The 26478-nt window shown below is 48.1% G+C and overlaps 1 protein-coding gene and 1 long non-coding RNA gene across 2 annotated transcripts in view; one reads left to right on the top strand and one right to left on the bottom strand.

Moving 5' to 3' along the window:
• Positions 1-671: 671 nt before the first annotated feature.
• Positions 672-26478, bottom strand: part of Fbxo10 (F-box protein 10) — a 40479-nt gene continuing 14672 nt past the window's right edge. The window contains exons 2-11 of the mRNA XM_090330274.1: positions 21864-22454; positions 16846-17682; positions 13432-13581; positions 12589-12725; positions 9869-9939; positions 8082-8234; positions 7162-7431; positions 5582-5895; positions 4528-4709; positions 672-2774 (exon numbers count right to left, since the gene is read on the bottom strand). Coding sequence (XP_090186400.1) covers positions 2600-2774; positions 4528-4709; positions 5582-5895; positions 7162-7431; positions 8082-8234; positions 9869-9939; positions 12589-12725; positions 13432-13581; positions 16846-17682; positions 21864-22448 — 2874 coding nt within the window. The 5' untranslated portion in view covers positions 22449-22454 and the 3' untranslated portion in view covers positions 672-2599. The remainder of the gene's footprint in view (positions 2775-4527; positions 4710-5581; positions 5896-7161; positions 7432-8081; positions 8235-9868; positions 9940-12588; positions 12726-13431; positions 13582-16845; positions 17683-21863; positions 22455-26478) is intronic.
• LOC150065639 (uncharacterized) lies at positions 2662-10733 on the top strand. The gene is made up of 3 exons (XR_016534968.1): positions 2662-2895; positions 9851-9965; positions 10672-10733. It is a non-coding gene; the product is annotated as an uncharacterized LOC150065639 (long non-coding RNA).

Consider the following 26478-nt stretch of genomic DNA (forward strand, 5'->3'; position numbering starts at 1 on the left):
CTAACATTTGAAGGCTTATAAAGACAGTAAGTAGGTGGCAGTGAAGATCTACCTTAGCAGGGCTGAAAGAGGTGGCTTTCAGCTTTCCTAGGAGCTGTGGATTGCCATTTAAGTGGGATTGCCAAGTAGCCAATCTTATAGTCTGTTATAATGAAGTGATGTCAAATCAGGAAGTGATCATCCTAGCTTTTCTCCCTGGCTAAGGCCACAGAGAAGGCCACGTACAGAGGACCAGAGATGACTATAGCGTGGAAAGCACTGATCAACCCAGTTGTCTTCATCCGCTATTTGGACACCTTGCCAGAATGACTATTGACAATGAAGTTTCTCACCCCTGAAGGCTGTGGATAATGGATAATGGCTTGTCCCTCATTGGTTCTGTGAGCCAGGGGCTCACATCTTGGTTCAAAACATCACAGAAGTCAGGCACTGGTGGCTTACGCCTATAATCCTAGCTGTTTGGGAAGCTGAGATCTAAGGATCACAGTTCAAAGCAAGCCTGGGCAGCAAAGTCCATGAGATTTTTGGGGGGTGGGGAGGAGTGGGGATGGGAAGTGAGGGTAAAGTCTTAGGGTAAAGTGCCTGTGCACTGTGGTCCAGCTTCTTTTCCTCAAGGCTATTCAAGCCGCAGCATCACTTGCAGCTTTTTCTGTTTATGTGGTACTGAGGAATTGAACCCAGGGCTTCATGCATACTAGAGCACTCTACCACTCAGCCCTCATGACACTCTTTGCTATGGATTAGCAAAAGCTATAAGCTACCAAAACTGGAGTTGGGAAGATATGGTGATACACTGAGGACCTGGCTGACAGTCACGTGACCCACAAGGAGGAACTATTAATTGCTGGTCTTCCCAGAGGCTCATGAGACAGGCAAGACTAGAGTGACAGACACACTGGGCCTCTGAGAGATGAAACCAAGTCATGAATTGGGGCCATGGCTTGACAAGAGACCTCTGGGATTTTCCTGTCCCCTATAGAGGGTGCAGTGGCCAGACCTCTGCATCTGGACTCCAGAAACTTCCAGAAATGCCCAGACCCAAAATGATACCCCCGCAATGTACCTTTTTTTTTTTTTAAATAAAGAATATAGAACTTTATTTGGGTTATTGTACCTGGTTCACAGAAAAGTCATTTCTTACAAAATAACAAAGGCAGCATTTTATACAGCGACTCACATTGGGGCCACCAAGTGCAAAAGGACTGTGCCAGGGTTGGGGAGGCGGGGGACCAGTGCTTGTGTCCAGAGTCTGCAGGGAGAAGCCAGTGTTCCTGCTTCCTGCCCTCACCCACCCAAGGAGCAGCACCTAAGGCCTAGCAGAACCAGCCTGGGAAGCTATCTGGCCCTGGATAGGTCAGTAACCCCAACAGGCTGGTGAAGGCCCTGCATTAAAGGCTGAGCAGGAGGGAAATCACTGAGGCTGAGCTGGCCCCCTTGGGCAGTAGGGACCAAGCCCACCGGCTTCTGGAATATTCACAGTACAGGTTAGTAGAGCCCTTTGGGAGCTGGCTGCCTCAGGCCACTAACCGTACCCCAGCTCTGGGCTGGGACTTAGGGACACAGATGTGGCCCTACCTTCCAAGTGCACAGGCAAGTGGGTGGGGTGGGGTGTGGACCCGAATAGTTCCAAAACAAGGCAGAAAGTGCTCAGTGCCCTGAGGGAGCAGAGGAAGGGCCACTGAGGCTTGCTGGGGGAGGCATGGTCTTGGAGCAAGGGGGAGGGAGAACCAGGTAGAGAAGGCAGTGTCTGAGCTAAACGTTGGGGAATGGGTAGAGCCTGCACACTGGGAGATGGCAGGGAAGGACATGCCAGGATGAGGAAAGCTGAGCCAAGGCACAGAATAGGCAACACGATGGGGTCAGTAAAGGCAGCTGATCACCCATGAGGACGAGGACAAGCGAAGACCAGGCCCCTCCATGTGGACAAGCTGGGGTCAGGAGGGACAGCTGCTCTAGTGTGCTCACAGGGCACCCTGGAGTCAGGAATGGAGCTAATGTCCCTAGCTACTTGTATTTCAGCACTGCCCCAAGCTAGCACCTGCCTACACAGCTGAAGAAAGCCACCTGTCACCTGCCCCTCCAGTTTGCAGCACCTCCTCATCCTCATGACATCCCAGGGCAGCCTTTGAAGAGGGGCTCCTCCTCCACTCACACAGCTATGCCCAAGTCTATTTCCTTCTGTAAACCAATGCAGCCATGGCTTCCAGAGGCAGCAAGGTGGCTGTGCAACCCCTGGAAGAACCCAGGAGGGTCGGGTCCAGGACAGTGGGAAGTTTCTCTACCTCACCAGAATCAGATATCCACCTGCTCCACCCTGGTTTGGTATGAATAAAACAAGATTTCCTGTAACTGAAGAATTCTGACCTAAACAACGTTTCATAATCTCAAAATGCTGGCGTGATGGGAAACCTCTAACTTCAGTTCCTTTTTCTCCTTGAAAAGTACTTCCAAGTTCATTCCCGCTGAGGTTAGTAGGTCGGAAGGGTCTGGAGATACCTTGCCTGGGACCTGCTCTGCCAGAGAGGTGGTGATAAGAAGGGAGGTCTTGTGAGTCTTCCCAGGCACTGCTTCCAGTCAGAGGGTCTTTGTCAGGCCAACCTTACAGGATGGTACAGAAGATGCTGCGGTTGCTGTGGTAACCGCCTTCCACACGGGCTGTGATTCTGGTTGCCATGGTTGCCACCTTCTGCCCACTGTGGACTGCAGAGGGGCCTCTCAGAGAGTTTTCAAGATGAGGCCTTGCTGGGGGGTTCACCAGACGCCATGTATCAGACCTGTAGGTGCAAAGAAGAGTCTGTAAAATTGGAGGTCATAAGTACCTGTGTTCCCTTTAACCATCTTTGCTTCGAGCTCACTGAATGTGACGGTTCCAATATGGATGGTTTTATCTCCCAGGTAAGTGACAGTCCAGAGAGCTAAGGTATGAGGAACTTCTATTATCTAGAAACTATCTACCTGCTCAGTTGATGAAGGGGGTAAACTTCCCTCATATACATACATGAAAAGTGTTCAACAATGCAAAAGAATTTGAAATTCCTATATACTTTGTGTGTGTGTGTGTGTGTGTGTGTGTGTGTATGCATGCCCTCACATGCACACACATACACAGTCCTAGGGACTGAACTCAGGGCCTGGGAGCCATCCCTGATCTTTTTTGCTTAAGGCTAGTACTCTGTCACTTGAGACACAGCTCCACTTGGGCTTTTTGGTAGTTAATGGGAGATAAGAGTCTCAGAGACAGTCCTGCCCAGACTCACTTATCAGAGGGATTTTTTTTGTTTTTGTTTTTGCCAGTCCTGGGCTTGGGCTCAGGGCCTGAGCAGAGTCCTTGGGCTTTCTCAAGGCTAGAGCTCAATCACTTGAGCCACAGCACCACTTCTGGCTTTTTTTCTATGTATGTGGTACTGAAGAATTGAACCCAGGTCTTTGTGCATGCTAGGCAAGCACTCTACCACTAGGCCAAACTCCCAGCCTGTATATCACAGATTTTTAAAGAAAAATACATAAACAGTGATCCCTCACCTATCATAAGAGACCTCTGCCATAAGTGAAAATCCTCCAAGTAGCAATAAATGAACTGCAATAGTGAGAGACAACTATCTAACACTGCTACTTCTCAGATTTCACCTATCGTGGGAGTCTCTAGAACATAACTCTGACAATAGATGAGAGATCACTATATTCGTTTTTTAGATTTAAAAAAGATGATTCTCAGTCAAATATGTGTGTGTGTGTGTGTGTGTGCTAGTGTTGGGACTTGAACTCAGTGCCTGGGCACTGTTCTTGAACATTTTGCTGAAGATTAGCACTCTGCATTGGGTTCTAATCCTCTGATCTCAACCTCCTGAGTAGCTAGGATGACATGTGTGAGCCACCAGTCCCATCTCATCCTCTATTCTTTTTTTTTTTTTTTTTTTTTTTTTGCCAGTCCTGGGCTTGAGCTCAGGGCCTGAGCACTGTCCTTGGACTTTCTCAAGGCTAGAGCTCTACCACTTGAGCCTCAGCACCACTTCCGGCTTTTTTCTATGTATGTGGTACCGAGGAATCGAACCCGGGTCTTCATGCATGCTAGGCAAGCACTTTAACCACTAGGCCAAACTCCCGGGCCTCATCCTCTATTCTTAAAAAGCTTTTCCTCAGGGGCTGGGAGTTTGGCCTAGTGGTTAAAGTGCTTGCCTAGCATGCATGAAGACCCGGATTCGATTCCTTGGTACCATATATATAGAAAAAGCCCGAAGTGGTGCTGAGGCTCAAGTGGTAAAGCTCTAGCCTTGAGAAAGTCCAAGGACAGTGCTCAGGCCCTGAGCTCAAGTCCAGGACTGGCAAAGAAAAAAAGCTTTTCCTCACAGGGAATCAGGCACAAGTCCCCAGATTAGGCCTGACACGAAATACAGGGCTTTCTCTGAATAAAGGGAACACTGGCAGGACTGAGGTGGCCTGAAGCTGCCATCTGCCAGCCTCAACTGGCTTCACCAGTGACCTCAGTGTGGTTTTCTAAGTCTGGTTTAGGCAACTGCAGAAACGTACTTTTTCTTAAAAACCAGGAACTTGTTGTTTTGCATGACACATTCTCGGTTGTTCGTGACCTGCTGAAAGATGGTCTTGTTGGTCTTGCCCTGGAAGACGATGTTCTCTTGTACCAGGGCCTTTGCACGGCCCCGCACCGCGATGCCGTAGGCCCGGAATGAGTGGATTCGGTTCTTTATTACCTGAGAGAAGCAGGCAGAGTTTGTTATACCTCAGAGACTTAGATGGAGGGGGGGGGCAGAAAATGACTTGAGGCTGGGGTCAGCACAGAACCAGGGACTCAGTGCAGGCTATCAAGAGCAGCCTGTCAGAGCCATGGAAAACTTCCTGGAGTAAGTGGCGGGCAAGCTGTGGCAGTTCATCATGGGAAGAAGGAGCAATGTAGAAAACCAGGGCCCCTGCAGGCGCAAATGAAGCCACGGTGTGCCTCACCCCTTCTCCCTTCTGCTCCCCTTGGGCTCAGATGCAAACTTATGGAGCTCTTCTCTCCTTGCACCAGTGGGTGGTGTTCCATGCTCTAGAGCTGGAAAGAGCTTCACAGTTCCACTACACGCTGTGAGCTCACATTCTGCACAACTGCAACAGAGTCCAGAAAAGCAGCACCTCAGACCGCTCAGGAAGTCATCCTGAAGGTGACTAACCCAGCTGTGTGAACATACAGCACAGGCCCAGGGGACGCTGGGAAGACAGGAGGCAGTGCGTGCACAAGCCCTGTGGCAAGAGTCCCCTCCTCATTAAGCACCCAGAGCTGTTAAGGAAGGAGCTGACAGGGACCTTGACCTAGCCACACCATGAAGACACCATGAAGATACCTTCAGAGGCTCGAACACCGTGAAATCTGGGAGGTGACTAACATTTTCAGTTCCTAGCAGGCTGCCGCTGAAATCCTATTCATCCTTTAAGACCTCGTTTCCATGTCCTCTCTGAGCCCAACCTCATCTCCCAGGCTGGGTTCTGGCAGGAGGAATAGTGCTCCATGCAGCACTCAGAACTGATGGCCTGGGCCGGAGCTGGGCCCGTGCAGCCACCCCCGGTCACACGCGTGCACACTCACCTTCGTGTCGGACCTGGGCAGCAACTGCAGCCCACTGCCGCGGTTGCCGATGATGTCATTTTCCACGACCACAGTGCTCTCGCCCTTGGTGATGATTCCATGGCCCCTGTTGTCGTAGATGCCGTTGCCCCGGAGCTCTACCTTGCACTGTGTCTCCACCTTGACTCCACTCTGGCGGTTGCAGGAGATGCTGTTGTTGGCCACTCGGGTGAGTTGGCCGCTCTGGGCCACAGAGATGCCTCTGTCCCCATTGGCGTGGATCACGTTGGAGATAATGTGCAGCACCTCGCTGCTCTGGACATAGAGTCCCGAGGCTACGGGCAGAGAGGGTGATCATGAGGTCAGCCCCGACAGCCCACGTCAGGAGCAGCCTCCTTTGCACAGAATATCCCAGGACAGAGGCCAGGAGGAAGAGGCAGTGACCTGCAGATCAGCCTCGGGCGTCATCTTCAGGGCTGATGATGAGCAGTAAAAGGAAACCAGGGGGCATCTCGGAAACTTCCTGCTACACTAGAAAGTCCTCACCAAAGGTGTCCAGGCCCACAGGCTGGGAGAAGATTCCTTGGCTACGGTGGCCCTGGCCCAGGCTCTCAAACCAGACAGAAATGTGTCCTACATAACCTCATCCTTCTGCTGTTTGTGCCTCCTGTGACGAGCACCTCATTACCTCTAAGGCTGCCTGTATTGCCTCAAGACAGAGCTCTGCCTGTTACACAGCTGTCAGTCTTAGTGTTGTTTCCCATGTGGGACAGGAACCTGTCTCATTATTGTGGAATGCTTTCTTCATAAGGGAAATCCTATCACTTCTGATAGGAAAATATCAAGTGAAGTAATACGTATCTAAAAAATGTTAAGGGCTACAAATGCTTTGAAACTAGGTAGTGTGGAATAAAGCAGTTCTTGCAAGAGTCCCCGACTCCTCAGAGTAACTAGATCTGGGTGGGGGCTCTGCAGTCTTTATGTCTGCCTTCCACACAAGCCAGAGGACTGGGTGGTGCTGGGAGGGGATGGTGTAGGCCACAAGGACCACGGAAGCAGTCGGAGCCAGGAGTGAGGCTGCAAGTTCAGACATCAGTGTGACACCTGCCTGCTGCTTCCTGGGGATGGCAGAGTGTGTTTTGCCAGTCCTGCCTGACAGCCCAGTATAAAAGGATACCCAGAACTACATTTTTTGCAGAGGCGAGCCCCCGCTGATGAACAGAATTTCCCTGCTCTCCCCCAATCCCAGAGGAAAGAGCTGCCCAGGGCCCAGGAAGTGATTTCTTTCTTCCAGTACTCTGTAAACGGCTCTGCACCTCATCAGACATATCACTGGGAATGGAGCGTGGCCACGGACTCAAAGAAGGAAAGGATGCAAGAGAGGCATGGTCAGGAAGTTCAAGTTGAGATACATGGATGGGAGGAATTTCAAGCATGAGTGAAATCCACAGGAAAGCTTAGAGAGGAAGTCCAGGGGCTTGGGTAGCAGGTAAAAGGCAGGAAGAAGTAGCAGAGAGGCGGGAAGGCCAAGCTGAGGCCAGCCTGCAGTCTAACACAGCGGGGAGACCTCGAGGTTTGCCAGTAGGAGCTGATGCACTCACCTCCATTGTGATTAATGCTGTTAGACTCCACCAGGGCGATGGTGATGGGCCGGCAGAGTGGGTCGTCCTCCTTCTCCAGCTCTGTCTCCCAGAGGATGGCGTCCCCATCCTCACTGAAGTTCTCCTGGGCCCCATGGCCTCCAGGGAACTCACTGATGCCATCCTTCTGGCTGAACACGGCCACTCCATACAGGCCATTGTAGCTCACGTGATTGCTGGTGACGTGGGGCAGGCTGGATGACATCATCCAGACACCACAGCCCTTGTTAGCTGGGACAGTGAACAGAGTTGGTCACTGACACCCAGCAATGGGTGAGGCAGTGCCCAGGGCCACCCTGAGAGGGCATGCAAAAGGCACTGGCAGAAGTCAAGTCACAGCCGTAGCATGGGCTTCTTCTTCATGTGGGAGGGATGGCAATGAAGAGGCCAACCTCACACGCGGTGAGAGCTGTCAGGCTGTGCTTTTGGAGCAGAGGCCCACAGGCCCACAGTGACAGGGCCAAAGGTGTGCTGCTGCCGCTAGGAAGAACCTAGCAGGGATTAACCTTGTCTGTAATTATTATTGGAGACTTAATCTGGAAAGATCACGCCTTTCCCCCCAAAATATACATCCAGACAGGATGTATGAGGAATGCGATGCCCACGTGTTGGGACTTAAAATCAACACTTGGCCTTTTGTTATTTTCCTTGGGGATGAAGCTCTGCTTCGCCGAGCTCTTGAGCTCAGTGCGAACTGTGAGGTGATGTGTGAGAAGGGGTCTTCCCCAGTTCCACCTCTTCCCATCATGTGTCTGGAGCCTGGGGGAGCTGATGATTTTCTCAGGACTCAGGCTAGCATGGAACCCGGACTTCCTGCCTCCCAAGTGGGGCTGGACCACAGGCCCTGTCCCCAGGACCCCTCCCCCGGACCTGCTCCTCACCATAGATGGTGTTCCCCTCTATCAGTCCTTTGCCCTCATCCCCCACGACCACGCCGTCCGAGTAGCCAAAGCAGATGAGGTTGCTCCTGAGGACCGGGATGGCTCCCCGGCGGATGTCCACGCCTCCCCACTGGTTCTCCCGGATGACATTTTCTATGGAGAGGGGCAGAAAGAAGGTCAGCACACCCAAACCACCTCCAGCACTGTCCATGAGGATTAGGATGGCCTGGAAAAGGGCATCACAGGACCAGCTGCCCACACCTCCTGCTGCTGACACTCAGCATCCTGATGCCAGTCTGGCTGGCTGATGTTTCACACCCTCATCTGCTTTCTCGGGGTGGGGGGGGGAGGTATGTGTCTGTCTTGGGCATTCCTGTGTCCCCAGCTCTCACTATACCTTGTGGCTTTAAGATGGAGGACTAAGAAGAAACCGGCTTTTAGAGCCCAAAGACGAGACCACAAGTTCTGCCGCACTGCTGCAGCGTGGAAGCTACCCTGACTGACCTGTCCTGCCCTCATCTCTCCTGGGCAGCCTCTCCTTTCCTCGGAGTGGGCTAAGAGTCACAGGTCAGAAGGGTGGCCCTGGGCACTGCTATCTCCAGCACTGGGGCAGAGGGGCCTCCTGGGCCCCAGTGCAATGGCTCAGAACACCTTTGTGCAGTCCCTTCCTGCTCCGGGTCACTACCTCACGCTGCGAGCTCCTGGCTTCCACACTCTAGTCCCACAAGCAATCCCCACTCAAGTATTCCAGTCTACTCCCAATATTGACTCTGTCTGGAAGGTTCTTTTCTTAGGCTTCATCCTATCTTCTAGGTTCTGGCTTACATACCACTTTTTGAGAAACGCTTCCCCTGGGCCAGGCCTGTAATCTCAGCTAAATAAACGGGGTATATGATGAGTACATCTGAGGCTTGCCTTGGGGCAAACACATGAAACTAAACCTGGGAAACTACTAAAGCAAGCCTAGCACAGTGGCTCATGCCTGTAATCCTAGCTACTCAGGAGGCTGAGATCTGAGGATCAAGGTTCAAAGCCAGCCGGGGCACTAAAGACCATGAGACTCTTATCTCCAATTAACCACTATAAAATGAGAAGTGGCACTGAGGCTCAAGGGGTAGGGTGGTAGCCTTGAGTGACGAGCTCAGGGACAACACCCAGCACCAAAGTCCAAGCCCCACAACTGACAAAATACAAACAAAAACCAACCAACCAACCACTAAAGCAATATAGGGCAGGGGGTATAGCTCTCAGGGTGGAGTACCTGCCTAGCAAAACAAGGTCATGTGTCCAGACTGACAAAAACAAATACCAGAAAGAAATTGATTAAGTAAAATGCCAATAATAAAGTTATCCTGGGTACAGCGAATGCATGCGATAGGAAGAGATCAGGGAAGGCTTCCCTGAAGAGGTAGCATTCAAGCCGACACCTAAAGTATAAGCAGGAATTGACCAGATTTCCAGAGCAGATAGCAGCCCATGAAAAAGGTGCAGGGGAAGGATTCACACAGTTCACTGGGTATCAGAGCTTCAGGAAGTGTTATGAGCCACTCAGTGACATGCCTCATTCTGGGGCCTGGCCCAGCAGACATGCCTCAGTGTTGTGCTAAGCTCTCCTCATGGGAAGCAAAGCCAGCATGGACCCATATCCCTGAGGGCCAACTGGTCACAGAAGGTGGCCTGTGGTGGGTAAAGAGTGGTGTAAGCTGGTGGAGTGAGCCGAGGGGACAGTGCTATGGCTGTCAGTTATCTTTTGTTTGCTGCGGTTCTAGGGAGTTGCCAACGCATACCTGTGATGAGGCCTTTGCCATGCTCGTTCACTGCTATGCCGGCTGCACGCCCTTTAAAGATGTGGTTCCCACTAAAATGGAAGGACAAGACAAAAAGGTGAGACCGGGGACTGATGTCATGCTCCAGGCCACTGCTGCTCCTTGTGGGTATCCTGATGGTGAAAGTGCACAAGGTATACAGCGCTTTCTGAAGTGCATTATAAGTCAGGCACTCAGAAATCTTTAGTGGTTAGTGGGGCAGCGTGACCGAAACTAAACTCACAATTATGGGATGTAAGAATAATGACATCTGACCCTCTGTGGCTCTTCTTTACTGTCATCTACCTATAAACACCATTTTAAGCAGATGTCACCATGGTGTATGGTCACAGTAAGTCTTGGTGGCATGAAGAAATCCTAGGAGGCGGTGCTAAGCTTGCTTAGGAGAGATTACAGTTAGAACTCCAGTGGCAAATAGGATTTCCCTCATTCATGCCACTCAGGGATCTCAAGACCTTTTTTCTGTGTCCTTCCTTGAGGCCACTGCCTCTTGTCACAAAGCCTCACAGAAGGAAGCACAATATGTCCCCTCCAGCTGACCACATTTGTACAACTAGTTCTCTCACAGTGGTTGGCCACATGTGAAAGACCATGTCCCTGATCTGATGCTGATAGTCTTTGTTCGGAGTTCTTTAAAGGTTTTCTAGCACTTACAAGGGACACTGTGACCACGAGTTATCTTTAACCATGAAAAGTATTTGCCTACTAAGCAGGGTAGAAAATTATGAAGTATCAAAATGGCAGAATATTCTGAAACTTTCCAGAGTGATAAATCCAAGTGCTATACAACCACACGAGAATCAGCTATGGACAACTGCAGAGGAAAACCACCTGAGAACACTCTTGCTGCACATTAATGCCAGCTATGGTCCTAAAGAAAGGCACAAGGATGTGAGGGTTCAGCTCAAAACCTTTATTAAAGATTCCCCATTATCTCAACAGAATCAACTCCACTTTCCTCAGCTTGGCTGATATAAGGGAGAGAGAGAGGCTGGAGGGAGAAAGGGGAGGGAGGGAGGGGGAGGGGGGAGTTAGGGGTGGCGGTGGAGAGCATGCACATGCCCATACTGGGGCTTGAACTCAGGACTTCTCGCTTCTCAATCTTGCTCGATTATTTTATTCACGGTTGGTGCTCTACCATTTGATGTATGCCTCTAATTCTGGCTTTTTGCCATTTAGAGATAACGCACAGTTTTGTCTAGTTGAACTAGCTCTGAACAGTGATCCTCAGATTTCAGGCTCCCGAGTGGCCAGAACTGTGAGAACAGGGGTGAGCCACCTGTGCTCAGCCTCAAGCCTTCTTTTCTACCCTTACTTCCTTTATATTGTATGGCAGAGACACTGTCACATGGGCATAAAAAGGCATGTTAAGGTCATCATAGAGTCCAAGATTTTCAGGGGCAGTTCCAATAAAAATATTCTATTTCTTCCCTCTCAAGCCACAGTAGACTGCACACTCCTGGATATGCTGGCCTCTCCTTTGTACCAAAATTCCCAGGAATGCCTAACCACAATTGCATGGGAGTCTGAGACCTTATATTCCTTTTGTTTTTGGTAGTGGTGATAATAGTGGTGATGAGGCTTGAACTCACCTGGGCTCTGATCTGATCAAGTTTAATGCTCTATCACTTTGAGCCATAGCACCACTTCCAGAGATGAGAGTTTCATGGACTTTCTTACCCAGGCTGGCTTTGAATCATGATCCTCAGAGCTCAGCCTCCTGAATAGTTAGGATTACAGGCAGGAACCACCGGTGCCCAGCTGCCTTCCATATTTCAAAGTTCAATTCCAATGGCACCTCAGACACAAGGCTTTTCCACCCATATTCTCCTGGTCAGAATGGTCTTTTCCTTGTCTTGACATTCTGATGACATTGGTCACACTCTCCCCCATGTTATAGCTTATCTGGTGGACACAGAGCATTATTACCCTTCTTACCACAGTTCAGATCACTACTGAGCCATAGCATGCTTTCAGAGGGAGTAGGAAGATTTTAACATAGCATCCCAGGGGGCTACTCCCAACTGTTTGGGGTTGGCATGTGAGTAGAAATCCCTACTTTACTCCTCTTATGGTATTTCTGTACATGGATATCTTCCAGGCTAGAAAAAGCTCCTAGAGAGCAGAGATCACCCGTTTATCTTTGTCATCCCTTTTGGAGTACACAGTGGTGTGCTAAACAGAATGCAACAAACAGGTAACTATCTGAAATAGGCAGAAGTAGGGCTGCGAGTTTGGCCTAGTGGTAGAGTGCTTGCCTAGCATGCATGAAGACTTGGGTTCGATTCCTCAATACCATACACATAGAAAAAGCCAGAAATGGTGCTATGGCTTAAGTGGGTAGAGCTCTAGCCTTGAGAAAGCCCAAGGACAGTGCTCAGGCTCTGAGTTCAAACTCCAGAACTGGCAAAAAGGAAGAAGAAGAAGGAGGAGAAGGATGAGGAGGAGGAGAAGGAGGAGGAGGAGGAGGAAGAGGAGGAGGAGGAGGAGGAGGCGGTGGCAGCGGCGGCAGAAGCACCAGAGCAATTGTGTTATTAGGGTGAAATTAGGATGAGGTCTCTGCTGGCATCTGTACAGTTGTGAACAAACATGTTTTCAAATGGAACAAGCACAGAGAGTAGGGAAACAGATGAGGGCAGGGAGAAGGGATCACAGCCCAGCCAGCTAGTCTGGGTACCTACCTCACAACTGGATTTCCATGGTACAGGATATAAATGCCAGCCTCTTTATTAGAAAAGATTTGGTTGTTCCTGATGATGCCTTTCCCGTTGCCAAGGACAACAATGCCAGAGCGAAGGCCATGGTGGATCTGGTTACACTGCAAGTAGAAGTGAGACACTATGGGAGACTGCTCACGCATGTTGGTGAGAAGCAGAGGGCTCAATCCCTGTCCACACCCCTGGGCCATGATGGACAGAGCGGGGACCTCACTGTCACTGGAAGATCCCTAGCATGGGGCCATGTGGCTGTTAGGCCCTTCCTGCAAACGTGCCAGAATGTAGACGGAAGGGGAAATGACACAACCTTATAGCCTCCCTGGCATGGAAGAGGGCATTGGTTAGGTGAGGCTTTTTTTTCCTCCCAAGTTGGGAATTTCCCTTCTCTACAGCTGCATGGGCAGCCAAGAGAGAACAGGCAAAGAAGACCAACACTGAGTCTGACCACCTGCATTCAAAGCTTACCTGTTACCAGCCACATTATGGTAGACAAGGTCTTTAGCCTCTTTGTTTCCAATGCCTTCCCCTGTGAATGGGGGCAGTCACTGTTTTATTTCCCAAGGGTGAAAGGTAAGTAATCACATAATAGGGCTGAGGCAGGGCCCTGGGAAATTTTCCTGTCCACCTCCTCTTTAATGATGGGAAGAGCATAGGAACTGACTTTCCCATAGTCACTATTAATACGTGGAAGAGAAAGTCATGAGGACATACGGAAAAGGGTAGGATTCATTTGCAAACAGAAAGTATACAGATTCAAGATGGCAACTTTAATGGAGCCATCCTTCAGAAAGAAAGAAGATAAAGTACCAGGATGAGTGGGTTGGACCGTTTCCGGATGTCGACACCCGCTTCTGCATTGTGGTAAATATTGTTGCCTGCGATCAGGCCTCCTCCCTCCAAGCGAAGAAAAATGCCTGATGCTCGACAACGATAAATGTCGTTCCTGAGCATGACAATCTGAATAGACAAGGGAAAGCCATTTATTTTCCTGTCATGGTTTTGTTAGCAACCAGTGGGGGAACAGTTGAGTCTTTTCTTTATCCTCTGGTAAAGTTCACATACAGTTCAGCCCCAGGTGAACAGGAAACCTGCCTGGCACCCCACTTTCCCATTGGGTGCTCCAAAGGACATGAGCTCTCCACCCAGCCCGGCAGAGCCCCAGTGGGCTGTTTACCAACCAGCCTCATGTTGAAGCTTTACCAAAACCCAGGGTGAAGCTTGGCCCTGAGTCCAAGCCATATGACTGAGGATGGATGGAAAGCATTATTATAGAAATGGATTCTGGGATCTTCAAACTTCAAGCACTGGGGTTGCATGAAGGCTTCACAGGGGCTAAAGGATGTAACTATTTTTAGTGGGTCAAGTTCCAGATCTATCCCTTCTACTTAGGATAGATCTTTTCTAAAGTTCACCTTGCCCAGGCTAACACCAAGAACACGGGATCTCTTCTCCCTCCTGTCATTCTTTTACTTTCCTAAGGCCAATTCTTTACCTTTGTGTGTGTGGGTGTGTGTGTGTGGGTGTGTGTGTGTGTACAGGTTTGGGAATCAAGCTGTGGCTTATGTATTCAAGACAAGCACTTTACCATGAGCCCTTATTTTTTTTTTTCATTTTTTTCCTTCTTTTTTTCTTCCTTTCTTTGAGACAGTATCTCACTATGTAACTCAGGTTGGGTTCAATCTTGTCATTCTCCTGCCCATCACTCAAGTGCTGGAATTACAGGCATGCTCCACTAAACCTGGCTGAAAAATTGTTTTTTTCTTTCTTTCACAGTCTGGGGTTTTGAACCCAGGATGCTGTTCCAGGGCTTCTCTGCTCAAGAGCCACAATACCACTTCCACCTTTTTCTAAGTTGTGAGTGGAGATAAGAGTCTCTTGGATTTTTCTGCTCAAGCTGCCTTCAAATTGATCCTCAGATCTCAGCCTCCTGTGTAGCTAGGATTACAGGCCTGAGCCACTGAAGCCTGGGTTGAAAAGCCATATACTTTATTTTTTTTTTGGTCAGTCGTGAGACTTGAACTCTGGGTGCTGTCCCTGAATTCTTCAGCTCAAGGCTACCACCCTACCCCTTGAGCCACAGTACCACTTCTGGTTTTCTGATTGTTAATTGGAGATAAGAGTCTCATGGACTTTTAGTGCCCGGGTTGGCTTTGAATTGTGATCCTCAGATCTCAGCCTCTTGAATAGCTAGTATTACAGCTAGGATTACCCTGCACCTGGCTTAGCACAATCTTAAGTAGTACTTTTGTAGTAACACCACTGAAAAAAATCCCTTTGGAAATGGGCTGGCTAATACAGAAGGAAAATGCAACTGCTACTAACTATTCTAAAAGCCTGCAAGATCCACGTTTGACATTTGCACAGTGCCCTTTCGTTTCCTGAAAACTTCTGCCAACACCATGGCACTGGGCCCAATGAAAGAAGCCAGACAGGAATGCTCATGTTCTCTATCAGAAGCAGAGGTAATATTCACAGTGACAGAGAGCCAGAGTGCTGGGCTCTCTTCTGCAAGGTCCTGTCTTTCCCTTCAGAGCCCTCCTTCCTGTTGCTAACCACTAGTGGAATTGCAGGTTGTCTTGCCACACCCAGAAGCCCAGAGCAAGGTGTTAACCACATCACTAGACTGCTCTTAGCATAAGGTCCACCTTTCTAGGCCCCAAGCAAAGTGACACCTGCTCACCTCTGTTGCTTCATCTTTTAGCCTTTTGAAGTGCACACAGGTGAAGGCAGCTCTACTACCACGCCCAGCACCAGACGTCCTGCGGCTCACTGCACGCACTGTGGGTGCCCTTTTCATCACAGAGGGGCCATTTCCCCTCAGCCCCTCAGCACAGACAGCTCTTCTGGAAAGCCTTCTGAGCTGTACCACTTGAATCTGAGGTGAAGTAGTGACCATGTCTCCCTGAATCTTGTCTTATTTCTTCTACTAGGACATGCATAGCATGTGTGAAAAGCAGCAGAGTAAACACAGTCACAGATTGAGCTCTAGAACTCCTTCCAACTTTCTGTGGGACCTGAGGAAGATATCGTCCTTCTCTGGGCCTCTGTTTTCCTTTCTATGGAATGGGAAGAATAACTTCTACCCTGTTCAAGTCAGATGATGAACATGAAGTGAAATGTTAATAAGATTAAAAAATTATTATTTTGGGCCTGGAGTTTGGCCTAGTGGTAGAGTGCTTGCCTAGCATGCACGAAGGCCCGCATTCAATTCCTCAGTATCACATACATAGAGAAAAGCTGGAAGTGGTGTTGTGGCTCAAGTGGTAGAGCTCTAACCTTGAAAAAAAGTCCAAGGACAGTGCTCAGGCCCTGAGTTCTTGCCCCACGACTGGCAAAAAAAAAATATTTTAAGCTGGATGCGGTGGCTCACTCCTGTAATCCTAGCTACTCAGGAGGCTGAGGTCTGAGGATCGCAGTTCAAAGCCAGCCCGGCCACTAAAGAATGTGAGACTCTTATCTCCAACTAATCACTAAAATATGGAAGTGGGGCTGTGCTTCAAAGGGTAGGGGAGTAGCCTTGAGCTGAAGAACTCAGGGACAGCGCCCACGCCCAGAGTTCCAGCCCACATTGCATACAAAAAAAATGTTATTTTAAATTGCAAAACACTAAGCCAGGAACCAGTAGCCCACACTTGTAATCCTTGCTATTCAGGAGGCTGAAATTTGAGGATTGTGGTGCAAAACTAGCCTGGGCAGGAAAATCTCTAAGACTCTTAATTCCAGTTGAGCACAAAAAAAAAAAAAAAAGAAAGAAACAAAGAAAGAAAGAAAGAAAGAAAAAAAAGAAAGCCAGAAGTGGAGCTGTGACTCAAGTGGTAAAGCACTAGTCTTGAGCAAAGAAGCTCAGGGACTCAGCGACAAGTACCCAGGCTCTGAGTTCAAGCCCCCAGTACCAGTACCAGTACCCCCCCACACACACACCCACAAGCAAAATCCTACCAGGAGGACCATGAGCTGAAGATAAACCTGGGCCAAGCTAGTAAGCCTTAATGTCATATACTAACAAAATACAAACAAAAGAGTTTAAGTGGTAGAGTGCTTACCTGGCATGTGTAGGTTCAATCCCGCTATAACAAAACACACACACACTCACACAGACACACCCCAAAACATCCTATGACACCCTTTCTATTTATAACCTCAGGAGCCCTCTTCAGAGTCCACCCTCACACTCCAGGTCAGGGAGGTCCCCACCTACTCGGACCGCGCTTAGAATAGCACCTTGCTGTTATGTATACACCGCACTGCGTAAGTCAGGTTGCGGAAGATGTTTCCTTCCATCTTGGCCCGGCCGTAAGAGCAGACAAAGACGCCTCCTTTCCCATCCCGGAAGAGGCACTTGCGGATGAGGCAACCCTGCACGGAGCTGGCCAGAGCCATGGCCTCCTTGTCCTTCTGTAGCTCCTGCTGCAATGAGTTCAGCACCAGGCAGCTGGGCAGCTGAATGGAGGCTCCTGGCAGTGGTGGGCCTAGAAAAGAACCTCCAAGGACGGGATGTGGGCCCTGCACCTGGTAGGACAGTCTGTATGTGAGCTGTTCTTCATCCTCCTCGCCCTCACCACTGGGACTCAGGCCTCCATCGCTGCTGTCTGGGGTCTGGGCCACTCTTTCCCCATCGCTGCCCACTTCGGCCTCCTGGGAACTAGCCTTGGAGCTTGGCTTTGGGGAGCTGGAGGCTGGGCTGGTGGGGCTTTGGCTGCCTTCGATGACAATATCACAGGTCTTTGGGCTCCAGGCCTGGTCACGGCTCTCCAGGTCCAGGGACATTAAAAAGTCCGTGTTCTCTTTGGGGATCAAGGTGGGAGAGGATCTGATAAGCCCCAGTAGATATTTATAGGCCCAGTTCTTATCTGCTGATGGGTGACCCTCAACCGTCACGGAGTTGTTCTCACTGCCCACAAATTCACAATTTTCCAGGACACACAAGGGCACATTGTGCAAGAAGACATGGGTGTTTTTGAAGATGCAAAACTTCACTTGGCAGGTCCCGGGACCATGGACCTGGATGTGCCCGTTCTCAAAATTGCAGTTGTCAAACTGGACATGACCTGACGTGGTCTGGAGAGAAGAAGAAGACACCATGAAAAAGGTAATTTTTTTTTATTTTGTGCTTTCCTAGGACCTGAACTCAGGGCCTGGTGCTCTACCACTTGAGTCACAGCTCTACTTCAGGCTTTTTTTTTCTTTTTTTGGTAGTTTATTAGAGATAAGAGTCTCAAGGATTTTTCTGCCAAGGCTAGCATCAAATGGTGATCCTCAGATCTCAGCCTCCTGAGGAGACAGAATTACAGGCACGAGCCACTCACACTTGGCTGAGGGCTAACCTTTGTGTGCTGTCAGCACTCAAGCTGCTCTTAAATGCGGGCAGAGCAGGAAAAGCCCACATGTTCCACTGATTCTTTTGTCCTACTCCCCAGGGTTTGGCTGTTAGCTGGTTTTCCAAGGAACTGGGGAGACATGGGAGCCGACTGACCTGCCATGAAATGCTTGATGACAATGCATTCCTTTTGAGAACTCAGGTAGAGGAGATACAGCAGCTGATGCTGAGTGAAATGGAATGGACACACATTCTTACAGGAAAGAGGTGACGCAGGAGTCACAGCCAGGGGAGCCATAGTAGTTGGGAACAGTCTGGATTTTTTTTTTGTTGTTCTCCTTTTTTTGCTATTAAATGATTGACTTTATTTTTAGAGCCAACCTGAATGGGTATTAATTGCCCCAGGGCTTCCAACTATTGGAAGAATTATTTATTCCTTCTTATAGGTTACAAAGCAGGATTTTTTTCTTTTTTTGGTACCCGTTCATAAGTCTTTGTGACAAATTAATCAAAGACACACCCGAGTGCTACAGACTTTTACAAACACCATTAGGTGGGATATGAGCTGGATTTTACTAAGCCTTCAAAAGGTGTATGTATGTGTGTGTGTATTTGTGTGTGCGTGTGTGTGTGTGTGTGAGAGAGAGAGAGAGAGAGAGAGAGAGAGAGAGAGAGAGAGAGACAAGAGACAGAGAGAGACAAGAGACAGAGAGAGAGACAAAAACAGAGAGAGACAAAGACAGACAGAGGCAGAGACAAAGAGATATCCCCCTCAGTCTCTGGGATCTAGTAAGAATGGTTTAAATCACGTGTAGAAATTTCTCCAGCTCTCACCCTTGCAAAGTGCTTTCCCTTCATGCACATCCTCTCTTGGCCCACAGTCCTATGGCTTCCACCTGAGCCCGCTGACTGAGCATACCACAGAGCTAGCTGTCTGAACTCAGGACTCGGGACTGACCCATGCAGAGTGTGATTGCTGGCATAGAGAAGACAAGCCAGGAGGGAACAGCCAGCCTTACAGGTATGGGGAAAGCCCACTCTACGCAGCTATTGGTGTGCAGTGGAGGCACAGCAAAAGACAGAAGGCTGCATCCTGAAGAGAGGAGGAGAGAGATGCTGCCATGGCTATTAAGCAGTGCTTAAGAACACAGGCTCTGGGGGCCTGGAATTTGGCCTAGTGGTTAGAGTGCTTGCCTAGCATGCACAAAGACCCGGGTTCGATTCCTTGGTACCACATATATAGAAAATGCCGGAAGTGGTGCTGAGGCTCAAGTGGTAGAGTTCTAGCCTTGAGAAAGTCCAAGGACAGTGCTCAGACCCTGAGCTCAAGCCCAGGACTGGCAAAAAAAAAAAAAAAAGGAACACAGGCTCTGGGGAGGACCATATAGGAGACTTTTTCAAAGGCATTTCCCAGGATAAATAACCTCATCCAAGCCTTAGTTTCCTAGTCTGCAGCATGCGGCTTATAAAACTTAGACACCAGGAGCTCATTCCTATAATCCTAGCTGCTTAGAAGGCTGAGATAGGAGGATCATGGATCAAAGCCAGTTCTGACAGAAAAGTTCAAGACTCTTCCCATTGCTGGGCACAGTGTCAACCTAAGCTCCATGGGAGACTGAGACTGGGAAAGATACCAAGCCCAGGCAGAAAATCCCTTTAGACTCCACCTCAGTGGAGAGAAGTGGAGAGAAGACACAGTGAAGCATGCTGCCATGTGTCATTCTACAAATGACAGGAAACGAGACCCTATCTCAAAAAACTACCAGTAGGAAGTAGAGCTGGAGATATGGCTCAGAGGTAGAGGCTCTGAGTTCAAATCCCAGTAGCACCAGAAAAGAAAAGGTACAGAATGTAGTGCCAGGAATAAAGGTGGTACTCAGTAAAAGTTAGCTACTATTATCCAGGGTTACAGGCACAAGGAATGAAGAACACCCAGGAAACGGGATGGGGGAAGCACTAAATTCATAATTTACCTGAGTACCCTGGATTTAGCCCAAGTGAAAGACCCAGCTGCTCAACATTTCTGAAAAAGAATCACTTCTGGATTTCACAAAACAAGCATCTTACAACCCTATTTAATAATCCAAGCACACTTATTCCTAGTTATTTTTTTTTTTTATTCTCTAGCTATGAGTTCCCTTGAAAGCTTCTTCCTAGAATTTCACTCCTCTTGGCTTAAGTTCTTCCTTATAGCTAACTTACCCTTTTCTTGATGACATTTCAGTCCACATTCTCTTCCCTTCATCTTCTCTAAGGATAAAAGCCAGATCTCTAGAGAGGCAGAGCCCCTGCTAGGATTTTCCTCCCAAGTCACTGACAACTGCTATGAAATTACACTGGTCTTTGTGTTTTTCTCACAAAGTCACTGCATGCCTGTGTGTGTTTTTAAGTCAGGGCTCAGTTGTGGACCGAGCACAAATATATGCCAAACACCACCCCAGATGGAAAGCTATAGAGATGCCTCAGGCCAGCTCCCTCCCTCCCGGAGCTACAGCTGTGCTTCTGAGGGGACAGAGACTCAAATGCACACATTAATCCAGGTAAGTGTATTCTAAAGGGTCTGCAAAACTTTTTTGCTTTTGAGAAATGAACTCTCCTAGGTCTATAGCCAGCAGGAAAAACAACAACAACAACAACAACAACAACAACAACTCATCCATCCTTCTAATACATATTATGGCTAAAACACAGGCTTTTACACTTCAAAGGAATTCAGCATGATGTAATTTTGTAAGTGCCTGGATTTGAGCTCTAACCCCACTAATTACCCTGAAAAGGTTACTTAGCATCTCTTACCTTTAGGACCCCTCACTTGCACTACAGGGATATCACCTGTACTTTGTCATTGAGGGGTTCTAATGAGGTCACAGAAGGAAAGCCACCTAGATTATAAACACCTCACTAAATCTGAGACCCTGACACACACACACCACTTGCTTTTGTTGAGCCCTGTTCTCCTCACTTCTAAAATCAGATATTAGGGGCAGAGAGGACTAATGAGAAAGCATCTGTAAGGTGCATGCCTGGCACACATTAAGTGATTCCAAATGGCCCGGGATAAGCTGTGATAGGCAGTAATAGTGGCAATGTGGTTTTCAGTGAATAGGCATATAGTGTAAATACTGCAGTTAGCTTCTGGATGATTAGAAGCTCTAGATTGTTCTGTCAGGATGTATCAATGCTTTGCTTACATGCTTACTTCTGAACACATCTGTTCTGTGTTCACAAAAGGGCTGGGTTTCCTCATGTACTCTCCAGATATCCCTCAGAATTCTTGTCTTCCTCACCCCACGTGTGGGGTGGGGTTCACATGCTAAAGGTCACTGCTTCCTGAAGCCTCCTATTTCCCTCCTTGAGCAGCCAGTGTGTTTTACTGGGAATTGCATTATCTATAGCTGAGCTGCACTCTACAGCTCTGGTTAGGGGAGGAAGAGGTATTAATAATTTTGGCCCCAATGTCATGACTCATTTGTCAATCTAGGGTTTTGTTTTTGCCACTTTCTGGGGCTTGAAGTCAGGGCCTCAGACTCGCCCTTCCCTTTTTCTCTCAAGGCTGGTACTCTACCACTTGAATCACACGTCCACTTTCAGCTTTTTGCTCAGTAATTGGAGATAAGAGTCTCTCAGTTTTGTCTACCTGGACTGGTTTCAAACCTTGGTCCTCAGATCTCAGCCTCTTGACTATCTAGAATTACAGGCGTGAGCCACCAGCACACTGACTGATATAGCTTTGACACGAGTCAAACACAATTTTAAACTCTTCTGATCTCTATGGCAATTTCTCCACTTGTTATTTCAGGGGAGTGTGTGTATAGAAATAACCATTAAAGTTCAATTCCAACAATACAGAGGATCCCGAAGAAGAGAGGCCAAACTGCCGGGCTCAGGCCTGGAAGGCACCTACTTGATGGTGGACACTCACCTTATACATGATGGGCGAGAACCAGGCTGGCATGAAGACCAGGTTGCACAGGCGTGTGGTTGAGCAGTGCTGGTCAATGCTGGCTAACAGGGCCACCTCGCCCAACTTCCCCTGGCCCACAATCTCCACGGGTACCTTCAGGATGATTTCACCTTGTTCCTCGTACACACCCGGGAACAGCACGATGCGGTCATACAGGCCAGCCATGGCCAGGGCACTACCCAGACTGTCAAACTCATGGCCTGGACCAACACTGAGCGTGCGTCGCTCCTTCCTCCTGCGGAACAGAGAGAAGCAGACAGAGGACTCCAAGTCCAGGGCGTTCTTGGTCCAGGTCTTGGAGGCGAGGTAATGCTGCTTGAAAGCTTCTCGCCAAGACTCAGGCTCCACATCAGGCTGGTTAGGCCAGTTGGGGTGGCGGCACTCGGTACAACCCAGACATAGTTGTCGCCAGCGGGTACTGTCGAGACTGAGGATCAGTTCGTACCAGGCCCTGCAAACCAGGCTGCACCGGCCCAGGTCAGGAAGGTGCAGGTAGGCTAAGATCATGCGCCACAGCTCCAGCGGGAGGCCACCAGCCTCCATGGTTACCTGGGAGAAAGATACAAAACAGGATCTGTCTATCCTGCTAATTCACCATCACCCATCTACAAACACCCCACCACTTTCTGACCCCAAAGATGAGGAAACAAACACCGCTCAACCAATCAGAGCACTGACCCCTCAATCAGCTACTTTCGGATTTGTTTTTTCTGCATGGCATGAATAGGGAAGACTCTTTCTCTTTGGTCAGGCACTCTAAGGATAGAACCCCAGAACTCCTGGCAGCCATGTTCCCTGCCTTTTGATATGACAGCCAAGCAGAAGGGAGATAAAAATGCAAATACAAAAGGTGATGCCATGTGTATGTGTTCTAGACGTAGTAAGTTCTGATTCTTCTAGATGTCAGGGAATCTACTCAGGATTCGTACAGTGCTGTGATGGGTCGAGAGTCTGGATGCACTTGACTCCTGAGGGAAGAGACTGCTATCTCTTTATATCAGTAGAAACTCAAACTGAGTGTCCGTCTCTCCTCATTCCTAGATAAGTAACTGCTACTGTTCCCCAGTGAGAGAGTCTCAGGAAAGAGTGTATGGGTTTTGGTTCTGGCTCAGCTACTTGTCACTGATGTAATACTGGTGCTCTAAACATCTACTAGGCTGGCTGCCCAGACATCTGCTTCCTTGTTGTCTCTGGAAAATAGCATTCTCACTAGCAATGATTTATACAGAGGGCAGGCTTCTGAAAGTTGTGTATATTGAAAAAAACAAACCAAAACAAAACTGATACTCCAACCCTCAGGCTGCAACGGATTGTCTACAATGGATTCCAGTGAGCTACTGGGTCCTTATCTTGGTACTAGTCTAGTGCCGGGCTGGTTTCCTTCCATAATGATGGGGAACGAATGCTTCTTTCGGCAACTATAAACTCAGGAATCGTTACTAGTGATCATTTTCCCCTGGGAGAGGAGGCAGAAGCTGATTTACACTAGAAAACTGAGTCTGACACACAGAACAAAAGAGAACAGGAACAAGCAAGTGGTGTCCCAGTTTCTCAGCAGGTCAAAGCCCTCATCTACTCTCACATTCGGCTTTCTCTTTGCCTTTTCTGACTGTTATGAGATAGCTCTGTACTCTTATAATAATAAATCTTCCTTTTGTCATAAACTGGTTTCATCTATTTTCTGTTGTTTATACGTGGTTAAAACTCATTTATTTTTATTTTTGGAGTGCTGAAAATTGAATTTAGGGCTTCATGTATGTTAGGCTAATGTTCTACCACTAAGCAACACCTCTAGTCCCTGTCATTTAGGATGATCAGTTTCCAATCTAAAACAAGAAGGTTGAGTAGGATGTTCCAGAAAAACTTCTAAGTCTGAAGTCCTACAGAATCAGAAAAATAGAATGGACTCTACACCTGGCCTCTTCAGGGCCTTGGCTTTCCTCTGTATTATGTAAACAATACTCATACTTACCAGTTACCTTAGCCCCAAGAAAGCTACATATCTAGAATGTGCTTAGCTTCCTCAAGAAGCTTTAATTCATAGACTAGTACCACAGCCTGGACAAGCAGACTGCCTGACTCCCTCCTTCCTGTCCCTATTCCTTTCCTGGTACTAGGCTTGAACTTACGGCCTTGGCTTGCTAGGCACACTCTAGGCTACCCAATATGTTCTTCCATGATGGACACTCAAGTGAGATTTTACTTGGCTCTCAGCCAGCACAGGAGGCTAGACTTGGCTTCCTAAGTGCTGGGATCACAGGCATACACCACTGTGCCTGGTTTTACTTCTCCTTCTTCTTTTTTAGTTATACATTCTCAATCTTTTATTTTATATTTATTTATTTACTAGTCCTGGGCTTGAGCTCAGGCCTGAGCACTGTCCTTGGACTTTCTCAAGGCTAGAGCTCTACCACTTGAGCCTCAGTACCACTTCCGGCTTTTTTCTATGTATGTGGTACCGAGGAATCGAACCGGGGTCTTCGTGCATGCTAGGCAAGCACTCTACCACTAGGCCAAACTCCCGGCCTTCATTCTCAATCTTTTAAAGAGAGAAACATTTTTTAATGTCTCATTATTCGGGTGGTAATGGAGATTGAACTCATACATGAGTGCACACTCTACCACTGAAGGCATGCCCTTAATCTGGAAAATGTTTTTCCCCATTCTCTACCCATTCTGTAGTTGAGTGATCACATCCCTTCTCTGGCTTTTTAACTACTTTACTGTAAATGCATAATTACAAACTCTGAATTTCCAGCCTCAAGTGTCTCTCTCATGTTCCACAGGAGCAAACCCAATTGTCTGTTGGGCATTTCTACTCAGATGTTGCATAGCTGTCAAAAAACATGTCCAAAGTGAACTAACTTCTACTTCAGGCCATGATGGAATGCCTAGAAATGGACTCTCCCCCTTGCCATACACAACTGCAGAGCTGGACAAACAAAGTAAGTGTTCAATACTCAGGTATTGAGTGTCCTGGCTGTTATGTTGGGAAGATGGAGATGGAGTCAGAGAGGATGTCATGTCCCTGAACAGACATACTGCAGTTGTGTGCTACAAAAAGACTGGAAGAGCAGTAGGACTACTCAGCATGGGGGCAGTCTCTTGGTACTGTGGCTCAAGTGGTAGAGTACTAGCCTTGAGCAAAAAGTGTGCAAGGACAGTGCCAAGGCCCTGAGTTCAAGCCCCAGGACTGGCAAAAAAAAAAAAAAAGACTTGGGCCGGGAGTTTGGCCTAGTGGTAGAGTGCTTGCCTAGCATGCACAAAGACCCAGGTTCAATTCCAGTACCACATACATAGAAAAAAGCCAGAAGTGGTGCTGAGGCTCAAGTGGTAGAGCTCTAGCCTTGAGAAAGTCCAAGGACAGTGCTCAGGCCCTGAGCTCAAGCCCAGGACTGGCCAAAAAAAAAAAAAAAGACTAAAGAAGAAAAACTGGCAATATGTTTATGAAAACTCAAATCATTATTATTATTGTTTGTTGTTCTGGTGCGGTCCTAGAGCTTGAACTCAAGATTTGGAGCTTTTGCTAGGCTCTTGCTCATGGCTGGTGCTATAACATTCTAGTCCAGTATTTTGCTCGTTAGTTGGAGACAGTATCTGCCTGAGCTAGCTCTGAACTGCGATCTTCCAAGATTTCAGACTACTGAACAGCTAGGATTACAGGTGTGAGCCACTGGCACCCAGTTTTCTAGGCTTACATTTTATGCTTAAGCCTATAACCCCATTCTGAGTTAGTGTGGAGGGGGGTTAATAGGGCTTGAACTTGGGGCTTTGAATTCTTGCTCATAGCTGGCTCTACTATATATTCAGTTGGGCATTTTGCTGGTTAACAGGAAATGGAATCCAGTGGACGTTTCTATCCATACTGGCTTCAAATGGAGACTCTCTAGGTCTTGGGGCTCCCGAGTTGCTAGAATTATGAGTGTAATCTACCAGTGCCCAGCTTGAGTTAATTTTGATTAAGGTATAAGGTTTAAAGTTTGCTCATGTGTGTGTGTGTGTGTGTGTGTGTGTGTGTGTGTGTGTGTGTGTGTGTGTGTGTGTGTGTTTACATGATTACTTATTTCTACCGGCTTGGTTATTATTTCTAAGCCTATCAGTGCCTCTTGTCTCCTCAAGTAGGCTGGCAGTTTCTTTTGGATAGAGATGAGGTACTTTTCTCTCTGAAGACTCAATACTTGTTGACTTCCTTTTCTGCTCCAGCTGTTCAGGGCAACAGAAAATACAAGGGCAATTTTTTTTAAAAAAGAAAGTACAATGACAGCATTCTTTCCTGCAGGTGCTAAGATCTCCCAACACCAGACTCTAGGAAAATGAGGCTCTGATTTTCTGCCCCCTGGCTATCACTGTCTCACACAATGATTTTAGTAAGTGATAATTTACTACTTTGTAGTTAGCCAAATTCTCTGGAAGAAGCAACAGGTCAGTAGCACTTCTGGCAAGCAGAAATTAACTCTTTCATGTCTGATTCTCACATAACTCCATTTTCCCTCATACATATGTACATATATGTATATTCATATATTCATACTTATTATCGTTTCATAAATATTTAATATGTATATATGAATAC

This window comes from Megascapheus bottae, chromosome 3 (genome assembly GCF_031878675.1).
Source record: "Megascapheus bottae isolate mThoBot1 chromosome 3, mThoBot2.hap1, whole genome shotgun sequence".
Taxonomy (NCBI): domain Eukaryota; kingdom Metazoa; phylum Chordata; class Mammalia; order Rodentia; family Geomyidae; genus Megascapheus; species Megascapheus bottae.